Source organism: Pangasianodon hypophthalmus, chromosome 1 (assembly GCF_027358585.1).
Source record: "Pangasianodon hypophthalmus isolate fPanHyp1 chromosome 1, fPanHyp1.pri, whole genome shotgun sequence".
In the NCBI taxonomy this organism is placed as follows: Eukaryota; Metazoa; Chordata; class Actinopteri; order Siluriformes; family Pangasiidae; genus Pangasianodon; species Pangasianodon hypophthalmus.
Window position 1 is genome coordinate 12,429,586 of NC_069710.1, and position 20,659 is coordinate 12,450,244.

At 39.2% G+C, this 20,659-nt stretch overlaps 3 protein-coding genes across 5 annotated transcripts; 1 reads left to right on the forward strand and 2 right to left on the reverse strand.

The window, feature by feature from the left end:
• Window positions 1-81: 81 nt before the first annotated feature.
• LOC113534184 (golgin subfamily A member 6-like protein 25) lies at window positions 82-7,877 on the reverse strand. 2 transcript variants are annotated; one of them, XM_026926827.3, is made up of 8 exons: window positions 7,714-7,877; window positions 6,419-6,751; window positions 5,951-5,977; window positions 5,033-5,089; window positions 4,392-4,730; window positions 2,084-2,143; window positions 1,576-1,902; window positions 82-1,383 (listed from the first exon to the last, which is right to left on the reverse strand). In XM_026926827.3, exons 2-8 carry the CDS (start codon window positions 6,747-6,749, stop codon window positions 317-319), a joined length of 2,208 nt encoding a protein of 735 aa, XP_026782628.3. In that variant the 5' UTR covers window positions 6,750-6,751; window positions 7,714-7,877; the 3' UTR covers window positions 82-316. The 2 variants fall into 2 exon arrangements, with proteins under 2 accessions (XP_026782628.3, XP_026782627.3); XM_026926826.3 differs by having other exon boundaries at window positions 5,033-5,092; window positions 7,714-7,875.
• Window positions 7,878-9,245: 1,368 nt separating this feature from the next.
• On the forward strand, window positions 9,246-16,867 carry LOC113533877 (dynein axonemal assembly factor 3). Of its 2 annotated transcripts, XM_026926306.3 has the most exons (12): window positions 9,246-9,282; window positions 10,300-10,400; window positions 10,621-10,727; window positions 11,409-11,502; window positions 11,970-12,130; window positions 12,328-12,504; window positions 12,687-12,809; window positions 13,122-13,244; window positions 13,821-14,088; window positions 14,191-14,305; window positions 15,520-15,594; window positions 15,721-16,867. In XM_026926306.3, the coding sequence occupies exons 2-12, from the start codon at window positions 10,319-10,321 to the stop codon at window positions 15,860-15,862; spliced, it is 1,467 nt and encodes a 488-aa protein (XP_026782107.3). In that variant the 5' UTR covers window positions 9,246-9,282; window positions 10,300-10,318; the 3' UTR covers window positions 15,863-16,867. The 2 variants fall into 2 exon arrangements, with proteins under 2 accessions (XP_026782107.3, XP_053093697.1); XM_053237722.1 differs by lacking the exon at window positions 9,246-9,282 and having other exon boundaries at window positions 10,130-10,400.
• On the reverse strand, window positions 16,072-18,346 carry LOC113533878 (troponin T, slow skeletal muscle). The gene is made up of 8 exons (XM_034303568.2): window positions 18,289-18,346; window positions 18,082-18,198; window positions 17,296-17,373; window positions 17,061-17,174; window positions 16,861-16,973; window positions 16,637-16,727; window positions 16,344-16,384; window positions 16,072-16,206 (listed from the first exon to the last, which is right to left on the reverse strand). The coding sequence occupies exons 2-8, from the start codon at window positions 18,178-18,180 to the stop codon at window positions 16,158-16,160; spliced, it is 585 nt and encodes a 194-aa protein (XP_034159459.1). The 5' UTR covers window positions 18,181-18,198; window positions 18,289-18,346; the 3' UTR covers window positions 16,072-16,157.
• Between the last annotated feature and the right edge of the window lie 2,313 nt (window positions 18,347-20,659).

The window sequence follows — 20,659 nt, forward strand, 5'->3', positions numbered from 1 at the left end:
TACTGTTTCCTTGATTAAAATTTGTTAGCTAACATCATCTAACTGTATAACCTCCTAGCTGGGTTAGTTAGCTGGGTTATGACCCTGTGAGATTGCATTGGCAGCAGTGTGAAAAAATGTTGTAGCTGGCTTTGCATAGACCACACCCACCAATTTTGGAACTGGAAGAAAATGGAGAGAAAATTCTACGTGATAAAGCTAGGCATTCATCATCAGAAAATGTAACATAGGAGTATGCCAATCACTATGTGAAAAGTTATTAGTTCCAGTACAGGGATTAGCGCCTGAAAGTCTACTGGGTGTTAACCATGTCCTCTTAACCTGTTTCAACATGCTCATTCACTTCCCTCCCCTCCTCCCACTCTTCTTCTTCTCCTTCTTCTTCTCCTTCTTCTTCTTCTTCTTCTTCTCCTTCTTCTTCTTCTTCTTCTCCTTCTTCTATCTCTGCTTCTATTTCTCGCTCTTCAATTATCACGCCATTCACCATTTGGTTGCTCTCGTCTTCTGACTCTGATTCTGTATCCTCACGCTTACAATGGATAAGTTCTCTGGCTCCACGTAGCTCTGCTTCTACTTCTGCGTCTTCCTGCACGAGTGTCTCTACACAGTTATTGCTTATTTCCGGGCTACTCTTAATGGATCTCACCACTTCCACTTCTGCCTGTATGGTAACCTCTTTTTTGACCGGACTGTTGGTTTGATTTTCCAGGATTTCCTGCTCAACACTAATTTCCACTTTGTCTACATTTGTGTAATCTGGGGTTCGTCTTTCTCCAGTGATCTCGTTAGTTATGATCTGTCTTTGTGCGTCCAAAGTTCTCTGCATGTTCGCAGCTATATTCTGAAAGTACGCCTGTACGTCAGGGACGATGATTTTCAGGATATTTGTTTCTGCTTCAATCTTGGACACAGTGCTGTATTTCTCCCTGATCTTCTCTATCTCATGCTTGTGCTTCTCCTCAATTCCACTCCTCTTTTCCTCTATGCCTTCGGTCAGTCTTTCTATCTCTTCCTCACCTTGCCTCTGCATTTCTAAAGCTTCTTTCATCTGTATCTCTAACGCCTCCCTTTCCTCGTCTGTCTCTACAACCTCTAGCTTATGCTGAAGCACAGCCATCATCTTTGCCCAAGCCACGATCTTCTCGTGTTTTTTTCCAATCAGTTCTTTCACCATCGAGACGTAATCAAGAAACTCTTTTTCAAGAACCTCTGCCCTCTCCTCCTCTTCACTCAGTCTTCTCTCCTCTCTCTTTTTGTAAATCCAGCTCTCTATCTCTTCCAGCTGCTCCTTTGGGTTTTGGAACATTTTGCTCAGCATGTCATCGCTCTTCTCCAGGATTTCGGGGACGACTGGCCCATGAGAAACATCCGCCATTTTATTCACTGCAAGCAATCATGCATAACTGTGTAGTTATGATAACACATTCCAATCAAAGAGGCCAAACCAAAATGTGCTGAAGCTAGAACAGTATTAAAGATGCATGTAAGTGCATCACCAATTCTGGAGTATTTTTTATAACACTAATTAAAAGGCACATCTGGAATGTTAAAGAGCTTATAGTTAAGTGATTTCACCTGTAATCACATGTTCCTGTTCTCCTTGACGTTTTTTTTCCTCTTCCAGTTCTCGCTCTTTGTCCTGCAGAATGACTCGAAGCTCCTCGACCTGTGTGTTCTTCTCCTGCAGTTTCTGTCCCAGTGTCTCCAGTTCCTTTAAACACATTTCCATCTCACCAGCCATATTCTTCAAATATTCGTCTCGCTCTTTTGCTAAATTCTCCACAACCGTGTCTCTACATTGTAGCAGCTTTGTCATCCTCATCAGCTCTCCTGTTGTGCTCTCCAACTGCTTTGTTTTATCTTCAAGCTCTTCCTCCTTGTTCTGCAGTAAGTTCTTCAACTCTTCAAATTACAGAAAATACAAATATGCACTATTAACTATGGCTTCTGTATATATATATATATATATATATATATATATATATATATATATATATATATATATATATATTATTATATATATATTATATATATATATATTTTAATGATAAATTCATCCTGCTCAGGTCAGTTGCATGCTCACCAAGTAAGTGGACAGATTCCTCTGTGTCTGCGGTGTCTTGTGCTGTGCTCTTCAGTCCCTCTGTGGATTTGCAAGCAGAAAAAGAGAATTAGGCTGGATTTTCAGGCACGAGTACAGGAAAATGTGGTGCACTGCACTTTAAGTCATGTGTAACATTAAACGGTAGCAGTGTATTTAATTATAGTTCTATGAACCCTAGATTACTACCAGGGCCGGTTCAAATCGCTCTTGGGTGTGTGCGCACACATGCTGAGGCTTACAACAGAGGTATGAAGTGATGTACATATGATGCAATATTTGCAGTAAATAATGCCTGTCCTACAGTAATCTTTTCCTGGAACCTTCTTGTCAACGTCTCGGTGCATTGGCACTAGTTCTGAATCACAAGGAACCCTGGCGGTTTCCTGCAGAATCACTGTTTACATATGTAACTAGCATTCTATTTCACCTCTCCTAGTCACTAAGAATCACTTGGATAACCTTGTGGAACCTGTGAAAATTGCACGGTGATACCCTGGTAGCAGCACCACCGTCTTCCTGGAGTTTTATGCTTCTAAGTAATGCCCATGAAGAGGAGATGAACCTTGTAGCATTCTAGCACGTGGTAGGGGATGGGTGTCTAGCACGCCATGGTGATGACATCCATTAACCAGTAGGCCAGCCACTGCTAAGTCAAGGGATACCCTTGTGTGATTCCTTATCCAGTTGGTCTGAAAATCAAATGGCCACCAGCTGGTCTAAATAGCATTGTAGGGTGCTTTACAGACTTACCTTCATGGAATGCCACAAGATCAAGAGATTGATGTACAAAATTGCATAATATGACCTTAGAAACAAATCCTGAGTTCAAACACAAGGTCACACCATAGTATCAATAGTGCAAGGCAGAGATGCCCTGCCAGACTCTGAGGGACTCGTGCCCCATTCAGAGAGGTTGTAATAAGCTTATGACCCCAGAGAGATACCAACAGTGGTGCTCTGATGTGTTGCAATGGCCTCCACATGCACCACCTTAAGTGTGGATGGGGACCTGCCACTGTCTAACAGGCACTGAAGAAAAGTTACTAATGTGGGAATCGGGTAGCGTTCTGGATCCAGTGAATGAGGTGCATGACATTTGCAGAACAGCTTCCTCCTAAGGGTATGGCTGCCCATGTATTAGGGGCTCTGGAGTTCCAGAGTGTTTCCTGGACTCCTGAGTCACAGTCCTCCGAGGGACCAAACCCACAGGCACAGGTAACCTGGCTGGGGATGCCACATCTCACCATTTGGGATAGCAGATCTCCTTAGGGAGGAAGCAACTAGCAAAAGCATCAGAGTACCCCAAGGTCTTGCTGGCAATCTTGAGGCCACAAGCTGAACTTGTGGCCTCTCAGTGCAATGTGGGAAGATGCCAGTTCTGTCTGCCTCTCTGTTTAAAATCCTTCATTAAAGCTTTCAATAAAATCCTTGCACTCAGCCATAGTGAATTCCATCAGAAAAGGTACATTTGAAAGAACTCAACTTTTTTTTTCAGTTATTGGTGTTGTGGATTGTGTAGCCCTAATAGTTGATGTCACAGCTAGTTTAGATTATGTCAGGCCAAACCCAAGCCTAAGCCCCGTATGGGTGGAGAAAATTACTCAACCACACTAGTGGTATATAGCCACAGGACTGATAATAGATTGGATGGAGGGGGTGTGGTATACTCTGAGCAGATAGCACAAAAAAAACCCAACCTGGCTAGCTGGATCTGATCCAACTCCTGCTATAAGCCTAACCTTAACCCCTAACCTTAATGCACGCAACGGTGTAGACACTTATCCTAGCGGTTTGGCTGGGTCAAGTAGAACTCTACGTTTTTGGATAGACTTTTACAGCCTGACTCATAACTGAACTTGTGTAACTGGCTGCAGATACTTTAAAACTTTTCGGGTCAGGTGTGTTTAAAGGAACTGTTGACGCGTTTTGACATGTTTGGATACAACAGCCCTGAGAAATGCAGACACAGCACAATTTTATTATAATGGAGAGAATCCAGTCAAAGAACTCAACTTTTCCCCCAATTATTAGTACTATTACTAATTATTATAGTAATATATAACATCCAAATGTTTCTGAGCGGTCAGTATATTATCTTTAATTAGTAATATCAATGTCAATTTTGAGTATAACTCTCATCAATAATGCCTTAAGATGCCTCAATGCCTCTGGCTAGCAACTGTTTCTTCAAAAATTTAATTCTGCATGATTATACACTGTATTAAAAAAAAAAAAAGGGCAAACATTTACTAGCGCTTAGTCTGACGGGATACCTAATAAAGTTCACCTGTAATCTGCTGTTCTTCACTTTCCCCTAGATGTTTCTTTTCCTCCTCCAGTTCTCGCTCTTTGTCCTGCAGAATGACTCGAAGCTTCTCGACCTGTGTGTTCTTCTCCTGCAGTTTCTGTCCCAGTGTTTCCAGTTGCCTCTTACATGTTTCCAGCTCACTCGCCATGTTCTTTAAATGTTCCTCTTTCCGATTTGCCAGTTTACTCATATTCTCCAGGTCTATGTCTGTGTACAGCAGGAGACTCGACTTTGTCCTCAGCATTTCAGTTGTGCTTTCCAACTCTCTGGTTTTATCCTGAAGCTCTTTTTCCCGTTGCTGCAGTAATTTCTTCAACTCTAAGGTTGAAAAAAGAAATAAATAATGCTTTTTTTTAATCATTACTGCTCATATGTTATTATCTGCTTAAAAGAAATGACTCCTTGAAAAAGAAATTTACATTCACATTTTAACTATACATTTAACTATCCATATATCTTTGGGCTTTTTAAGCATGTTGTGTTGATTAGCTACATATGGGATTGTCACCAAAACATTTCTTTCAATCTGTTAATTTTATTGCCTTCATCAGCAGTTCCTCTCACCAGAATTCATTTTTATTGAAGAATTGTGTGCTCAGTCAGATCAGTTGAATACTCACCAAATATGAGGACAGATTCTTCCATGTCCACGCTGTCCTGTTCCGTGAGCTTCGGTCCTACTGAGAATCCACAAACAATGTCATTAATGTAGGTTTGATTTCACTACTGTGTTTAATGCACCATCATCAACCCAACCTTACAAAGTGCACAGTGCCCTCCGTCAAACGACTTAGAGCATATGCCATGAGAACCCATGTATCTCTACAAGAGAGATACGTAGGTTTGTAGGTTTGAGATACGTAGGTTTATTTATACCAAAGTGCTGTTAAATTAGTGAATATGATCAGGCAGAAGTTGTTGATTAATTTACTATAGCAGCTCTGGCGGGATGTTTATATTAATGCGCACATCCTAATACATTACAGTTTCTATAATAACAATGTATACAAGGACCTGTAAGGAGGACAACAAGTGAAAAAAGTGTGCAGTTATTGAGTTTTATTTATTTATGACTGTGACTGTGCCCCAGACCTCATCACCCGACATCAGTGCCTGACTTCACTAATGCTCTTGTGGCTGAATGGACAAATCCCCACAGCCACGCTCCAAAATCTAAAAAGGGGGGATTAAAGTCTATAAAGGGGGATTAAATCTAGAATGGGATGTTCCGCAAGCACATACGAGTGTGATGGTCAGGTGACATACTTTTGGCCATATAGTCTACGTACCCATGCTGTTTATTTACCAGTAATGCTTTTTTGCCACTATGCAGCTTGAATTAGCATTTCTTATCTGTGGTCTAAGAAAAATCGCCATATTCTAGTTATGGCGATTCCCAAACGACTTCTTATTCATTTTGTTTTGCAACCAGTTTGGTGTAAAAGTGCAATAATTACACTCTTGTTACTTAACTATAATCACATAGCCATAGCCAGCTTATGTTCAAACTATAGCTTGAGCGCAAGAAGGTAACTTACTTTTATCAGGTGAAAGTGGCTCCATTCCTAGACAAAAACAAGAGATTGAATGAATAAACAAAACCTACAAATGTAAATCCAATTTTAAACAGGATACATTAAGTAGCTAATGAAGTCTTCAGATTCAAGACTAATTTTCTATGGCAGTGCTTTCAGCTGCAAGGTTTATACTAAAGCGCTCATTCTAATACGATAACAACTTACACAGGGACTTGTGTGGTGGACTGTCCATAGAAGATTTTAAAAAATGGTTAAGCACTGATATGGTGAAGTTTTCAGTGAGGAGGTGTTTATTCAGCATTTATGAAAGGAGCCTCCAGTGTCGGCAGTGTTCATAACAGTCAGAGGTATAAAGAACAGAGTGGTTTGTATGTACGAGAAGTATGATATGGTGTTCTTTTAAGAATAGAAATGGCAATCATTGGCATACTACTCTTGCATATACCATAACCACATGCCATCACTCACCAGACATATATAAATGTACTGACTTCTCCACCTTGTTGTGGCCAGTAAGCACCTGACAGCTGTAGGTTCCCGTGTCCATGGGTGAGATGGATTTCAGGATCAGAGACACGTTTCCTCTCTTCAGCTCCTGGGTTAAAAGACTCGCTCGGCCTTCGAAGCCCCTCCCAACGCTCACCTGCCCATTTTTATACAGGTAAATGCATTCAGTCCCCCGAAACCACCGGACCTCCATGGACACGGCGCTGGTTTCAGGCGAGAGGTGAGAGGACAGCGTGATGTCATCGCCAGGGTAAGCGAACACCCGGTTGTAGCGGCAGATTAGTATGAACATGGCTGTGGTTAAAAAATACATATATATTTTAAATGATTATTACATATGAGCCAAATGTTCTTGCAAATCACCACATAGACACAAAATTAATGTTTTACAATGTTCTACAATGATCATCTCAGTCCACATGCACAAACCTAAGAATATAAAGAAGCCTAAAATATTCTGCATGGAGGAGTGGACTCATCAGGACAAGCAACAAAAGATTCATTGCAAGGGTGCTGATATGATCATTTTGAAACCAGTTAAAAAAACATGTTTAAACCATAAAAACTATGCAATGTCTTCAGAAAACATCACTCATTGTTTTTAATATTTTCATTTCTGCTTATATCTTGTAGGGTGCCAATAGTTCTGCAGTGCACTGTATGTTTAGTTGAATATTACTGCTTGGTACAGTTTGTTCCTCCACCTTGTGGGGAAATTGCACGGTCCACTGAGTGGGTGTGGCTAAGGGTCAAAGTATAGTCTGTCCCTTTAGGTTTCAGGCTACTTATCCGTGAAAAATTAAGAATTCCAAAAGAATCAAGAATTCCCAAAAAGCACAAAATTCCAAACAACAGTGAAAAAATCGTATAATTATTCCTATTATTCCTATATTGCAGAGCCTGAATTTAGTAATAACACCTTTAGTACTTTTGGCAGGAAATTAACTCTATACTATTGCCATTCTGTAGTTTAAAAAAAAATTGCTGGAATTTAGTAAATTAGAGTTTTAGTTTAAAGTAAATTTAGAGCTAGCTCAACCAGTGCTAGTGTGAAGCTTGCATGCTTTGAAACTCTGTCCTTAACTACCAGCACTGTACATACTGTTTTATTAGATGTAAAATAACCTTTGATGCATAGCTAAAAACATGCCATGGAATAATTTATTATGAGTTAACATGCATGCCTTTACATTAAACCTATACACTTCTTTAGAAAGCAATCGAAAAGTGAAAGAAAGTGTACATTCTGTTCTTACCTTGTCTTGACAGCGCCGTCGTACCTTGCTGCTTGAGAGAACAATGTGTGAACTAACACATATATACACACACAACACACACACCCCTATGCAGACACACCCATTTCTGTCAGAGCTGATCAAACACTTCAAGTGCATACTTCAGTGCACTGAATCTGCTGCAGGCTACACCTCTGGAATCTCCTCTGCCAATGTAGGGCCATTATTATATATATATATATATATATATATATATATATATATATATATATATATATATATATATATATATATATATAAATATATATATATATATATATATATATATATATATAAAGATAGATAGATAGATAGATATATGTTAATACCTATTAAGTATAAATTATTGGATGTAAACGGAGCCTACTTGGAATTTTGTTGTTGCCAGAAATCTAATGAGAAAAAAATAAAATGATTTGGCATTCGGGTGGAGCTCTTTCAGCCTAAAAGCCATTACTAAAGGAAGTTATTTTACTTCACTGACTATTCAGGCTCTGTGCCATGGGAACATTTGCTCTGGCTTTCCCAAACCACGCCCCTCGCTTAATCTGAGACATTGTGATTGGCTGTGAGTCCAGAGTTCTTATCTGTAATTGGTCAGTGTGTGGCACTTGTCAAAAAAATTTCTTATACGTTTGTTATTTCCAAAACAAGCAATTTAGTTTTAAACAATGGATATTATGTAAGGAACAAAACACGATAGGGCACGCAGTTATAGGAAAATAATCAACGACTACCCCAAAGTTGCGTGTTTTATTTCTCTTAGTCAACAACAATTTATCGCCAGTTACTCATTCGCCTGAAAAATAAAGTTACATAAAGTTATACGTTCATCAAATTATAGCTACTTCATACCACGTTGAAATAATTCTCGATTCTGATTGGTCAGAAGGTGTTGACAATAGTTTACGATCACAAGATTATATCAATACACTTGTTCTAATACTTTATCGTTTCCATAGTAACAATCTTGTTACTACAGACTTGTATGTCAGAAGATCCACGTGACCTAGCGTAACTGTTGAAACGGATTTCTCTAAGGAGTCTCCAGTGTCAGTGCTTTGTAAGAGTCAGAGATAAAGCTAAACGATGAACAATAATCACACTATGCACATAATATCTGGTAACTGGTGATCCAATAATGGTCCCTATTTATTTATTTAAAGAGATACGGGCTGACAAATTGCTAAATTAAAAAAAAAAAAAAAAGTTTTACTGAAATTAATTTCTCTTCGATATTATGTAATAGCAAAGTCAAGCTTGACTTGGTATGTTCCGTTGTAGGGGTGTCTGAAACCGTGATTTCACGAATTCTGACATGACCAGGGAAACATATCTTATAACATTTTGTTTCGGCGTTATTTCACGCCAAAATAATTCGTATCCTGTCTACAAAGTGTACTTAAATATGGTAGGTGTACTTATTAAGTTAAACATCTCGCGCCGTCTCACCCATATACAGACTGCCCCCCCTCTCCCTCCCCCCAGCGCACGCGTTGTTACCTAGCAACCGTTATAAACGAACTGGCCGCCATTTTGTAGAGAGTGAAGGTAAGCTACACAGAGTTAATGCATTATTAAATGTTGTATTATGTATTGTTGTATTATTAAATGTTTTTAATCTTACAGAATGGAGTGTTAAGGTTTTAATATTGACGTTTGAGACGTTTGGAATAATTTGAGAGGATTCCTCAATTAATTAAACTTCAAAAACTTTGATATGAGTGAGCTAGATATTAGTGTGTAATTATGTTGCGTTCAAGAACAACCTAACGTATTCAGAAATAAAATATTCTGTTTAAAGGTTTATAGCTACAACTAAAGGAAAAGAATCTTCTAACAACAAAGAAATTCCTGTTTTGCTCAGGAATGACAAAAAAAGTGGTATATATCTATTTGGTTCCTAAATTTACTAAATATGTAAGGAATAAAACAAGTGGAGGTGTGCTGTTGTAGGTAAATAATCAACAAAAGGCTAGTGTGATGCTATGTCATACTATGTCATAGTGTGATACTATGTGTGAAAATATGTCAATGATTACATTTTTTTTATTTATTAAATAATATGGCATTTTTTAAATCCATTTATAGCTACATTTAGTTTTGTGGAATGTCTGTGAAAGAAGTTAGTTCCTGTTCTCACTTACCTTATAGCAGCTATAAGGAGTCGCTCTCTCACCAGCCTCTTTTTTTCTGTCTCTTGAAGTTAATAAGACAAAAGCTTGCTGCCTGTTACAAAGCGCTGGTGACTCCTTCCATAAATGTGGAACATCTCCTCACAGAAAAGATTTTTGATAAATAACACATGTGATTTGAATATAAGCCAGAACTACAACACTGTCTGACCAATGAGAATTGAGAATTCGACAGCATTGTGGTATAACTGTGATTAACAGTTACCAAAATAATTGTGTCTTTGGTGCAGTTATGTAGGAAGTCACTATGGTTAACTAATTCTGACAAAACTGGTAAATAGGTGTCTAACGTGCTACCTATATTCAGCATTAATTAATTAAGATAGCTTGGGAAAAGCGAGCCGTTGCATTAGCTCTTTTGTCTGAGCTCCAGGTGTGTGTTAGAGGTGAGAATGAGTGCCGGGCGGACTCTGGAGGGCGCAGGGTGTGTCACCTGGTGGGGCTTCGGACCAGCAAGAGATCTGCTGGAGACGGGTGAGAAATTAAATTAGATTAAAGAGATTTATGAACATTTTACATATTTGCTTTGATATCATCGGTTTTTGGTTTAACTACGGAAAAGTCTAATATTGTTTAAAATGTGGTCTACTGGTTGACTGTTAAAATGAATAGTCATGCTGTTTTCCAAATATTGAACATATATAATGGTAAGAAATTAAAATGTTCATCTTTCCATCATGTCTTCTCTCTCGAGGCGTGCCGAGGCCACAAGGGGAGCTGAATGTGTTGCTTGTGGGCAGCAGCGACCCGAGACATATCCTAAAGACCATCTCAGGTCTCAAAAACACCGACTCCCTCCACGTGAGTCTCTGAAACACACAATCCTCATTTTCATTCTCCGCTGTAAGAGCATCGAATAATCAGATTCGTTTAGTTCTGCTACATTTTAGTGCGCTCACATTTTTAAGTGGCACACTGATGATTGAATGAGAACCTGCATGAACAGGCTTAACTCTGACTTAACTTGTACACGTTAAGAGGTTCTCAGGAGTGTGCAAACATGAACGCGCTGATGTGCACATTATTCAAAGTGACATTCAAGCCAGGCAGTAACTAATACAGCCATAAAGCTGTTAAACAAGTTGATGCAAGTTCTGCAAGACTGTGAGTTGAATGTATATGTGCACAACGCAGCCTGATGCATTCTGACATTAACGCACAAAAGACTGTAGCTCATCACGTCTGGGACCGCCTCCATAATGTTTTCTGGTGCATTGGGGGCACACTGCAGTTTTTGTGAACTGGTGCAAATACAATACATGTAGAAAATGCAATACATTTGTACAAGAACGAGCGGCGAGCATTGCAACAGGGTGTGCTATTATAGGAAAATAATCAACGATGGGGTGGTGTTATGAAGCGGAGTAACTGTTACCACCCGAAAGTTGATTGTTTTCCAATAACAGCATGTCCTAATGTGTTTTACTGCTGTGTTGATGATGTCAAGGTCATTTGGTGACAGTTTGTGAAATGCCTTTGCAGCTTTGGGTGATGGAGAACAGTATGGAAGTGGTTGCGAGACAGCTGCTGCTCCTCTACCTATCTCTGAGCACTCCGGAGAGCATAGGCATGCAGGGTGGGTGTGGAGGGTGTGGACGTGGGTGTGGACGTCCTTCACGTCATATCTGAAATATACAGAATGTAGTAGCATGTTATACAGTTATGGAAGAATATTCTTATGTGTTGTTCATACTCAGGCTGTTCAATTCTTTAACAATGCTTTCAAACCGTAATTAAACAATATCATCATTTATTGTTACAATTTATCCATTTATTTACCAACTGTAATAATGTCATAAATTTCTAGGCTCATCTTCACACAGGAATTACAGATTAAAAAAAAAAAAGTAACTAATTATACATGCTCAATATATAAAGACATTCTAGATTAAAAACATTTGAACATAGATTTACAAAGTGCCAAGAAGTACCTGTTGAAAATGGTTAATTACTGTATGTACATGTGATATTGTGTTTATGATACTTTTTTTTTTTAAATAAATATTGAGTGCGCATCTGTTCATTCGTTCTTTTTCCCCACAGAGAAAACGGAGGTCTTCCTCGAGCTGTTCGGGAACAGCGAGATCCGCTCTCAAACTGACAACACGCTGAAGCACATTGCAGCTCGACTGTCTCTCTCCATCACCGACTCACTGGACACAGACACATACACACACCCCTGCCTGGACACTAGCCTTCTCAAGGTATGTGTGTGTGAATGAATTGCAGAGTTATGAGGACGCGTGTCAAGCGAAATGGCGGCTCTGATCAGCATAATGAGCATAAGAGTATGATCTTTTGTGTAAAAGTTTAGTGGAATGGAGGATGAAATAAAAATACAAAACTGACCCCCTTGTTGAAGTTGCAGACCTTCCTATCAGTAACGTGATCTTGTGTGCAGTTTAAGGAGCGAGACGAACTGGTTCGGATCTTTAAGCAGTGGCAGCACCCCCCCTCTACACCCATCAGTATGTGTAAGGCGTGGGACGCCCGTGTCAGACAGCACCTCGGGACGCGCTACGATGCCCGCAGGGGCTGCTTTGACTGGGACCTCACCATGAAACTACACGACATAGGGGTGAGTAAACTACGCTACACATTTATTGTGGCTTTATACCACAGTGCTGTAGTTCTGACTGGTCAGAAATGTTGATTGATTTTCTATAACAGCAGCAGTTCCAGCTGCAAGGTTTATATTAACGAGTTCCTTCTAATACGTTATCGTTTCAAATCGCATCCTCTCCCTTTTCTCTTTCGCAGTGTGGTGTCATACACAAACAGCAGTACAGCAGATGGAGGGAGAGGGGCGTGGCCTTTGAGATGAGGGAGGGACTTTACTGCGTTGCTAATCAGAGTCTACTGTCCACACGTGTGTTCAGTCGTGTAAGTCTCTTCACAAACACGCAAACACGGTGCGACATGGTGTGTAGGTCGAACCTCAGGCTCGTTCCACTCATCTGAGATTTATAATAACATACAGTACGTGTGACAATTTGTCATGATAACCATTTAAAACTTTTTATTAAATAATTTATTTCCAATAAAATACTGCATCAAGAATTTAGTTTTTTAACAGTTTAACAGGTCTTGGCTAAATTTGAGCTTTTGATCTGGAGAATTTGATCCTGTGTAGTGTAAACCTCTTCAGGATTTCAGTCTTGTGTGTGTGTGTGTGTGTGTGTGTGTGTGTGTTAGAGAGGAGACAGGGTGGGAGTGCGGGGATACTGGGGAGACATCGTCTCTAGTCCCTATCTGTCCTTCGGCGTTGAAACAGAGAACAAAGAGCTCCTGAAGACGCAAAACAACCAGCATGTAAAGGTAAAAAAAAAAAAAATTGGTGTTTGTGTTAGCCTCAACATTTTATTTTATTTGCTATCTATATATAGATCTAGAACTATCTGCTATTTCACTGGTGTTATTTACAGTATCTGCCAGAACAGTAGCTCAATTACAGTGCCACACCAAGACACAAAATTATACAGCACACACGTCTCAGCTACTAAGAACCTCACAATAACAGTCATTAAACCAGGGATCTTTTCTGTAACATTTTTTTCACTCTATTTTCTGTTTGACTAATAACCTGGGGTGGGTTTATAACCAGCACTCTCAACTTTCACACCCATTTTCAATGTAAATTTAAATACCTGAGCTACTACAGTGGTATAAATTCTCACAGAGGCATGACATTTGACAGGAAGTACCTTGACACAAAGGGCATGTTCGGAAAATATGATTGTCATTTTCCCATTTTTTTTTTCCTATTTTCAGAAAAACCATCTGAATTTTGATTTAAGCTCAAAATCATTTGCCCAAGTTGTACATCTTATTACCTCTGGCTATCTTTGTGTTTCTGAACATCTCCCACTCTCTACCTCTTTGTCTTTCTCTCAGACTGCTCAGGACATCTCTGTAGCGAACATGCAGACGCTTTTTAAGTCCCTGTCCACTAGAGGAGGACACACACATGTCTCTGAGCTCGCCAAGGAATCAAACAATGACACAGCAGAAACACGCTCACAGCCAGATCCCTCAATTTCATGTGATGAAACACGACAGCCAGAAGAGAAGCAGGTGTCTGCTGTTGATCAGAAGGAAGCGATCGAGCCTGACAGCGAAGCACATGCAGAAGAGAAGCAGAACCACAAGAGCCATCAACTAGGTAACAGTCGAATTGTACTCCAAAATTATATCCCAAACAGTTTGAATAAAGTAGTAAAGCCTTGTAGCCTCACAGTGTGTGTGCGTGTGTGTGTGTGCGTAGAGTTGATGAATCTAAACGGAGTAAGAGTGTCGTTCCTGTCCCTGGACTCTCTGCCCAAGCTGTCCATGAAAAGCAGATACTGCCGTCTGTTCAATGCCGTCTACTGTTCAGCCAGGTAACACGTGTGTGTGTAACACACACACTATCACTCATGTATTTCAGGATAAAGAAGTCGGAAATGATTCCACCAGTTGTGACACGCCACAGCAGTGATGAGACATTTAGCAATGCAAAGTGGGTGGGGATAGCAAACACTATGAGAACAAAGTGTGACTAAAATGAGACAGGAGCTCGACAAGACTTGACAAGATAAAGACTCGTTTTAGGTAACAAGCCATACTACAAAAAAAAAAAGAAGAAGAAGAAAAAAAAAATCATTTTAGTGACCAATAACATGCTAATTTATCGGTTTTAATTTTCCAAATTTGGGTTTTACCATATATACACAGTGGCTCGCATAAATATTCACTCCCCTTGAATCAGGATTACATATCATGAATCTACACAAAATAACCCAAAACACTGAAGCAGGGGAAAATCCGATATAGTTTGAAACTGTGTTTACAAATAAAAATGCAAAAGATTTCTGATTGCAGAAGCAGTTGCTGTAAAACCCTCTAAACTGGAAAGAGACAAGTTACAGCTTGTTAGTGAAATGAAGTTTATTGCACTATATTTAGAATAACAGAGACTAGCTTAATTTTAATTAATTTAATCCAAATTCATTTTTACAACCTTTTACAACCTTATTCGGGCCAGTTCCAGCTTTAGATAACTGGACCACCACTAGGTGGCACAAGTATACCTGCATCAGTGATAATATTGTCTTCTGCTTCACTGCATTCATATAATAAACATCTGGCAAAATGTGGTCTCTAAAATGCTGGAGAAATTGATGCAGCAGAAGGGTCCCTGGCTGTAAAAAGTATGAAAATCTCTGCTATAGGGTGTGCATAGATGACCTTTTCTTTAGTTAGGTGCTACCAGGGAAACCATGGCAACCAGTTACCATTCTCTACCATCAAATTATAAGAAAATTTAAGAACCTCTACCATCGAATTATATTTTGTAAGCCAAAATTGGGGTAGTTTAAGCTGTAAGAGCAGTCAGTGTGTCTGTGATGTACATAGCCATTTCTATTGTACGATATACTGCAAGGATTAGAAGAGGGAAAGGGGGATTAGGTAGTGGATAATGGCTGTATATTAGAAATGCGTGCACACTATGGTGACCTTGTTTCCCCACACAATTAATAGGATTTACAAGTAATTGAGTAACTTTCTAATTCTCTTTCACCTGTGTTGTATTGGCTGTAATAAATGCGTACAGCATGGTGCACCATTTGGACTCCTCTCTGACGCAGACAGCTGCATCCGACGCCGTCCTGATCATCGAGCTCGCCAAGTCAGTCTAATACACATTCTGTTACGGTTCTCACACGGGAGTGTGAAAATACAACTGGTATATACTGTAGGGTTTTGATTTTCATGTGTATGCACATGTGTGTGTGTGTGTGTGTGTGTGTATTAGGTACCTGTTGGACTTATCTAAGGAGCAGCAGGCGGCTTTTGCAACGAGAGTAAGCGAAATCGCTAAAGAAGTGGGATTTGTACCAGCTCACACTCAGGACAACGATGCGTATGCTGTGTTCACACTGCAAAAAGACCGATGACACAGAATACACCCACAGACTACAAAGCACACACTTTTAAACAGTTTATTACTATTAGCACACTGCAGGAGGTGTGAACATGCTGGAAAAAGGGAATCAGTCACAGAAGTGTTGAGCTGGATGTAATAATATCACATTTATTACCATATTTCTTTTTGTAGCATTACAACACTAGACAACCGAATGTAAGTAAACAGCTATAATTACTTTTAAACGGCATTTTAAGCAACAAGCTTCAGCACCGTTCATGCCGTATAAATTCCATGCATTAAATACTGTGTTTTTCGTTGCGTCTTCACTTCCAGCGCCCTCCCACTTTGCCCTTGCCTCCCGTCCCCTTCTTACTGCCAACCGGAAAAAAAAAGGATCCATAAATGAACATCAGTGTAACAAATTATTTGTTAAAGAATATTATAAGAATATACAGTATTCATTTGTGTCTTTTAATCTAGCGTGCACACACTGAGAAAGATCGTCTTACAATTTTTGAGCGTGGAAGATGCGATTGAGAAGTACAACTATCTAGAAAGAGAGCAGAAGGAACAATGGATTAGTTGCAAAGTCAACAGATATGTAAGGATTTACGTAAATGTTAGTTTAAGCTAAAACTTCGTTTAATTGTTGAAGCCAGAACTACAGTGTTGTTACAGAGAATTAATCAACACTTTCTTTACCAATCAGATTCAAATAAATTGAATGTCCTATTTATTTTATATTTATTGTGTACACATATTGTGTACTCGTATTTTTTTTTTCTTTAAGAGACAATCTCACCTCGTATTTCTGTCTCCTCATCTTCTCAGTGAGGTCAAACTTCTCCGACTCCAGCTGGTAGATCCATTCCCACATCTCTCTAGCCCGCTCTCTACACACACACACACACACATACACACACACACATACAGTCTTATTTAACATGTTGTATTTACAGAGTTGACAGCATTCAGCAGGATAATATTTTCTTCAACTAATTATCTGTGTGTGTTTTCATGTCCAACCTCAGGCCGTCCTCTCTCAGGTCGTCAATAGCGAGAGGTTTGCGTCTCTCGGCTAGAGTCTTCCTCTTGATCTCTCTCCCCGTTTGTCTTTTCCCTCGTCTCCTCTGCTCTGCCTGCCTCATGAAACAGACAGCGTGGGATGACTAAAGAGACAGGTAAAGAGATAAGTAAAGAAAAGTCACTGCAGATAGAGATGAGACCTTAGCTAGAAATCCTCCAAAATGAGCTCCCATGTTGGACAGGACCTTCTTCTTCTTTGCCTCATCATCAGCCCGCCTTTTTGCCTCCTCCTCCTCTTTCCTCTGTCGCTCTTCCTGTAATCAACAGTTCTATTAACGTATACGTATATTCAAGCTATTTTCCTAACTAAATCATTTAATTAGTGTTCACTGTTTCCTCTTTAAGCAATGTGACATTGTGGATATGCATTCTCACTGCAATCCTTGTCTGCCTGACTCTCTCTTTCTCCGCTCGAACCCTCTGCTGCTCGGCCCGTGCAGCTCTGCGGTTCTCCTGACACACACACACACACAAAAATTACACACACTAACACTTTAATAAAACTTTAATACCAAGACCAAGACTTTTCTAGGTCACTCCCCCATTTCCAGGCCATTGTGAGAAGAAACAAACAGAAAGGAGAAATAAACAGAAATGTTCCCCCCTTATTTTTTAAACCTCTTTTATAAAATCTTAGGTTCATACACCTCTTTAATCCAGACTACAGCTTCTGCAGATCATAAAACATTCATTTTTTCCCTCAAAACAACCCCAAAGCATCACTGATCCACCACCACACTGTACAGTGGGTTAGGGGCTTTCTCCTTATATGCTGTACCCTTTTTTGTGGTGTGCATGATCAAAAATTTCAATTTCAATTCAAAATATGACTCAATATATATTTTTTTTAGATTGCATGAGTGTAGCCTAAAAGGTCCGAAGCATCAGAATTTCAGAGTCTGAGATCAATCTTTCAAAAAAAATCCTTTCATTGCTGACAATGCATATTTAAAATATTCTTTAGGGGTATCAATAATTTTTGCCATTTTTGTCACATTTTTATTTTAAAATAAAATTAAAAAATTTATTGAATTTTTTTTCTAGAGGAAATGTAGGATTAAAATTGTACAATTATACAATAATTTCTGGCCATTCTCCTGAAGGGTGCAAATAATTTTGGAAATCAGACATGAAAAAAATAAATATCTTAGGATATCCCACAATTCTCTCTTTCAATGCGATCAGCTCCTCCTCTTCTCTCTTCCTCTGGACAAAGTGGACTTCGATGAGCGTCTGAAGCTCCAGCAGATCTTTTTCCATCCGCTTCCTGTGGATGTCCTGCACGCACACGCACACACACACACACACACACACACATGTTGACACTGTGTGTATGGAGAAATTCACACATGTATGATTATAACTCACATCAAAGTCCACTCGCTCTCCTTCTGGGATTTTCGGAGCAATGTGCTGAGAGTGCACTGGCCTGCGCATTTAATCACACACATCATTAAATGTGTAACATAGCACAGGCTGTTTAACTGTTACATGGTGTGTGTGTGTGTGTGTGTGTGTGTGTGTGTGAGATAGCTTGAATGCGTTGTGGACGTACTTGTGTTTGGGCCGTTCCTCTTCTAAAACCAACCAGGAGAAAACATACACAGGAAGATAAACAGCACCTCAGTAACATTCTCATCTGTGTACCTTTTGTACATCTCAAAGATTTAAACTGACATCCACTAGAGGACACATCAGAGCCAAAACATCTGTCAGGTTTCCACAACAACCAGAGAAATATTTAGCGATTTGTGTTAAACACATGTGCGAGCTCTGTCAGTTTCTTTTTAAAACCTTCTGTGATCATCATGGGGATTATTTTCATGAGCTGCGTCTCAAAATGAAAACTACTACCTTAAATTTAAAAGTAGTTAATAATGTAGAAGAGCTAGAATATTTGTGTGCGAAAGCTACATGAGTGTTTTTTTTTTCAACACACCGAGTCATATTCTGCCTCTGTAACGTAAGTCTAAAAGTTAAATCAGTATTTATGTTAGGAAAGTTGTGCATATTCAGAATCGGGTTACGCAGCAGGTTAAGATAATTTTCTGGGATTGTCATTCAGATTATTAAAATCATCTGTGTGTAATTAAAGGTTGCTAGATTTTCCTAAGTGTCTGAGATGTGTAGACCACCACCTTTAAACACAAGCACTTGCCTGTGTGTGGGGGGGAAAAAAAATCAGGGATAGAAAATGCAGACTGAATAAGGAAATAGCATTTTTCCTCTCTTCTGTCAAATGCTATGTGATGTAACGTTTAAAAAAAAAAGAGATAATTTAAAAATGAAAAATAAAACGATTAGTATGATGATATATGAACAAGAAAATGACAAGCATTGAAAAACATTATTCCTCATTATCTTATAGAATAGCACTTGATCCAGCACAGCTTACTATATTATTTTGCACATTGACAGTTAATTATACACACAAATCAATCAGTGTGTGTTGGATCTAATCTAATAAAATAATGCCAATGTGTGGGTTAGGGTTAGTGTGTAATGTGTGCCTTCCTGTAAAGAAAATGTTCCTATAGAGTGAAGGATAAGCTGACTAAGCACTCCTGTGCTACACTTACAGCTCACTTTAGGTTAATTCATTATTTTATCCATAAAAAAATTTGGTCAAGATTGCAGTGAAAAACCATTTCACTGCAAGTCATACTGTGCATGGTTATGCATGTCTCAGATTAGACTTTACAGATCCTGTCCTGCGATGCTGTTTTCCTGGAACATTAAAGCGATGACACTATTAATCAATTAATAGTGTCATATTTATGTATTTAGAGCAATATTAGTCTTGAATGGCATTCATTTTTTTAAGGCAATACACAATTCCCAAAACATAAATTTTAGCAAGACATATGGTGGTTACATCGAGCTGCCAGGAAGTGGTGCTGGACTTAATACTGCTCCGAAGTTCAAGTTTGGAATTTCATAGAACTGAGACATTCCTCACACAACTTCTCAATAGCGCTTAAGTCTGGAGTTACGTCTGAGGTCTGAAATCCTCACTACGTGCACAACTCAACTCTGAATACGCCACTATAACTGTAGTAGAGAAATCGGCTAATGTTAATACTCAAAGACTGTCTTGAATAGTCTTCGATTTGAGAAACAGTTAGATTGTTGAGTTTGTTGTGGATATCACACTATACTAACCTCACTATTTAACCTGGCACCGGTAATGTTAATTTTCAGACACGAACAATCGACACGTGAAATGAACACAGCATATGCCCGGCAGCCATCTTGCGTAATTAAAAGCAAGTATTAACGTGGATTTACTAAAGTATTTATTTAGATGTACTTTTGCTATATAGGGTCATGTTGCTGAAACGTTTACAGAGCGTGTTTCGACAGTTTTAGATTAGGCGACCGATGGTAGACCATGCCATCTGAAATAAGATATTAGCCTGTGGTTCAAATATGAATGTGTGTGCATTTATAAACTCTGAACTGGGTTAGAAATGATTTCTCTAAAGAACTTCATTTTGAAGTTTTCACACACACACACACACACACACACACACACACACGCACACAATCTCACCTCCATCTCGCTCTGCATGTCCATCCTCCTCCTCTACATGTACAAATAGCAATAAAGAGGCTTTCAGTCTGCACTTCAGCACTGAGAATTAAACACCTACATAACACAATCTCACCTTCCACTTGCTCCCTAAAACAAACAAGAGAAAAAGTTAGTCTTTAATGTTTCATATGGTTATAAATACTT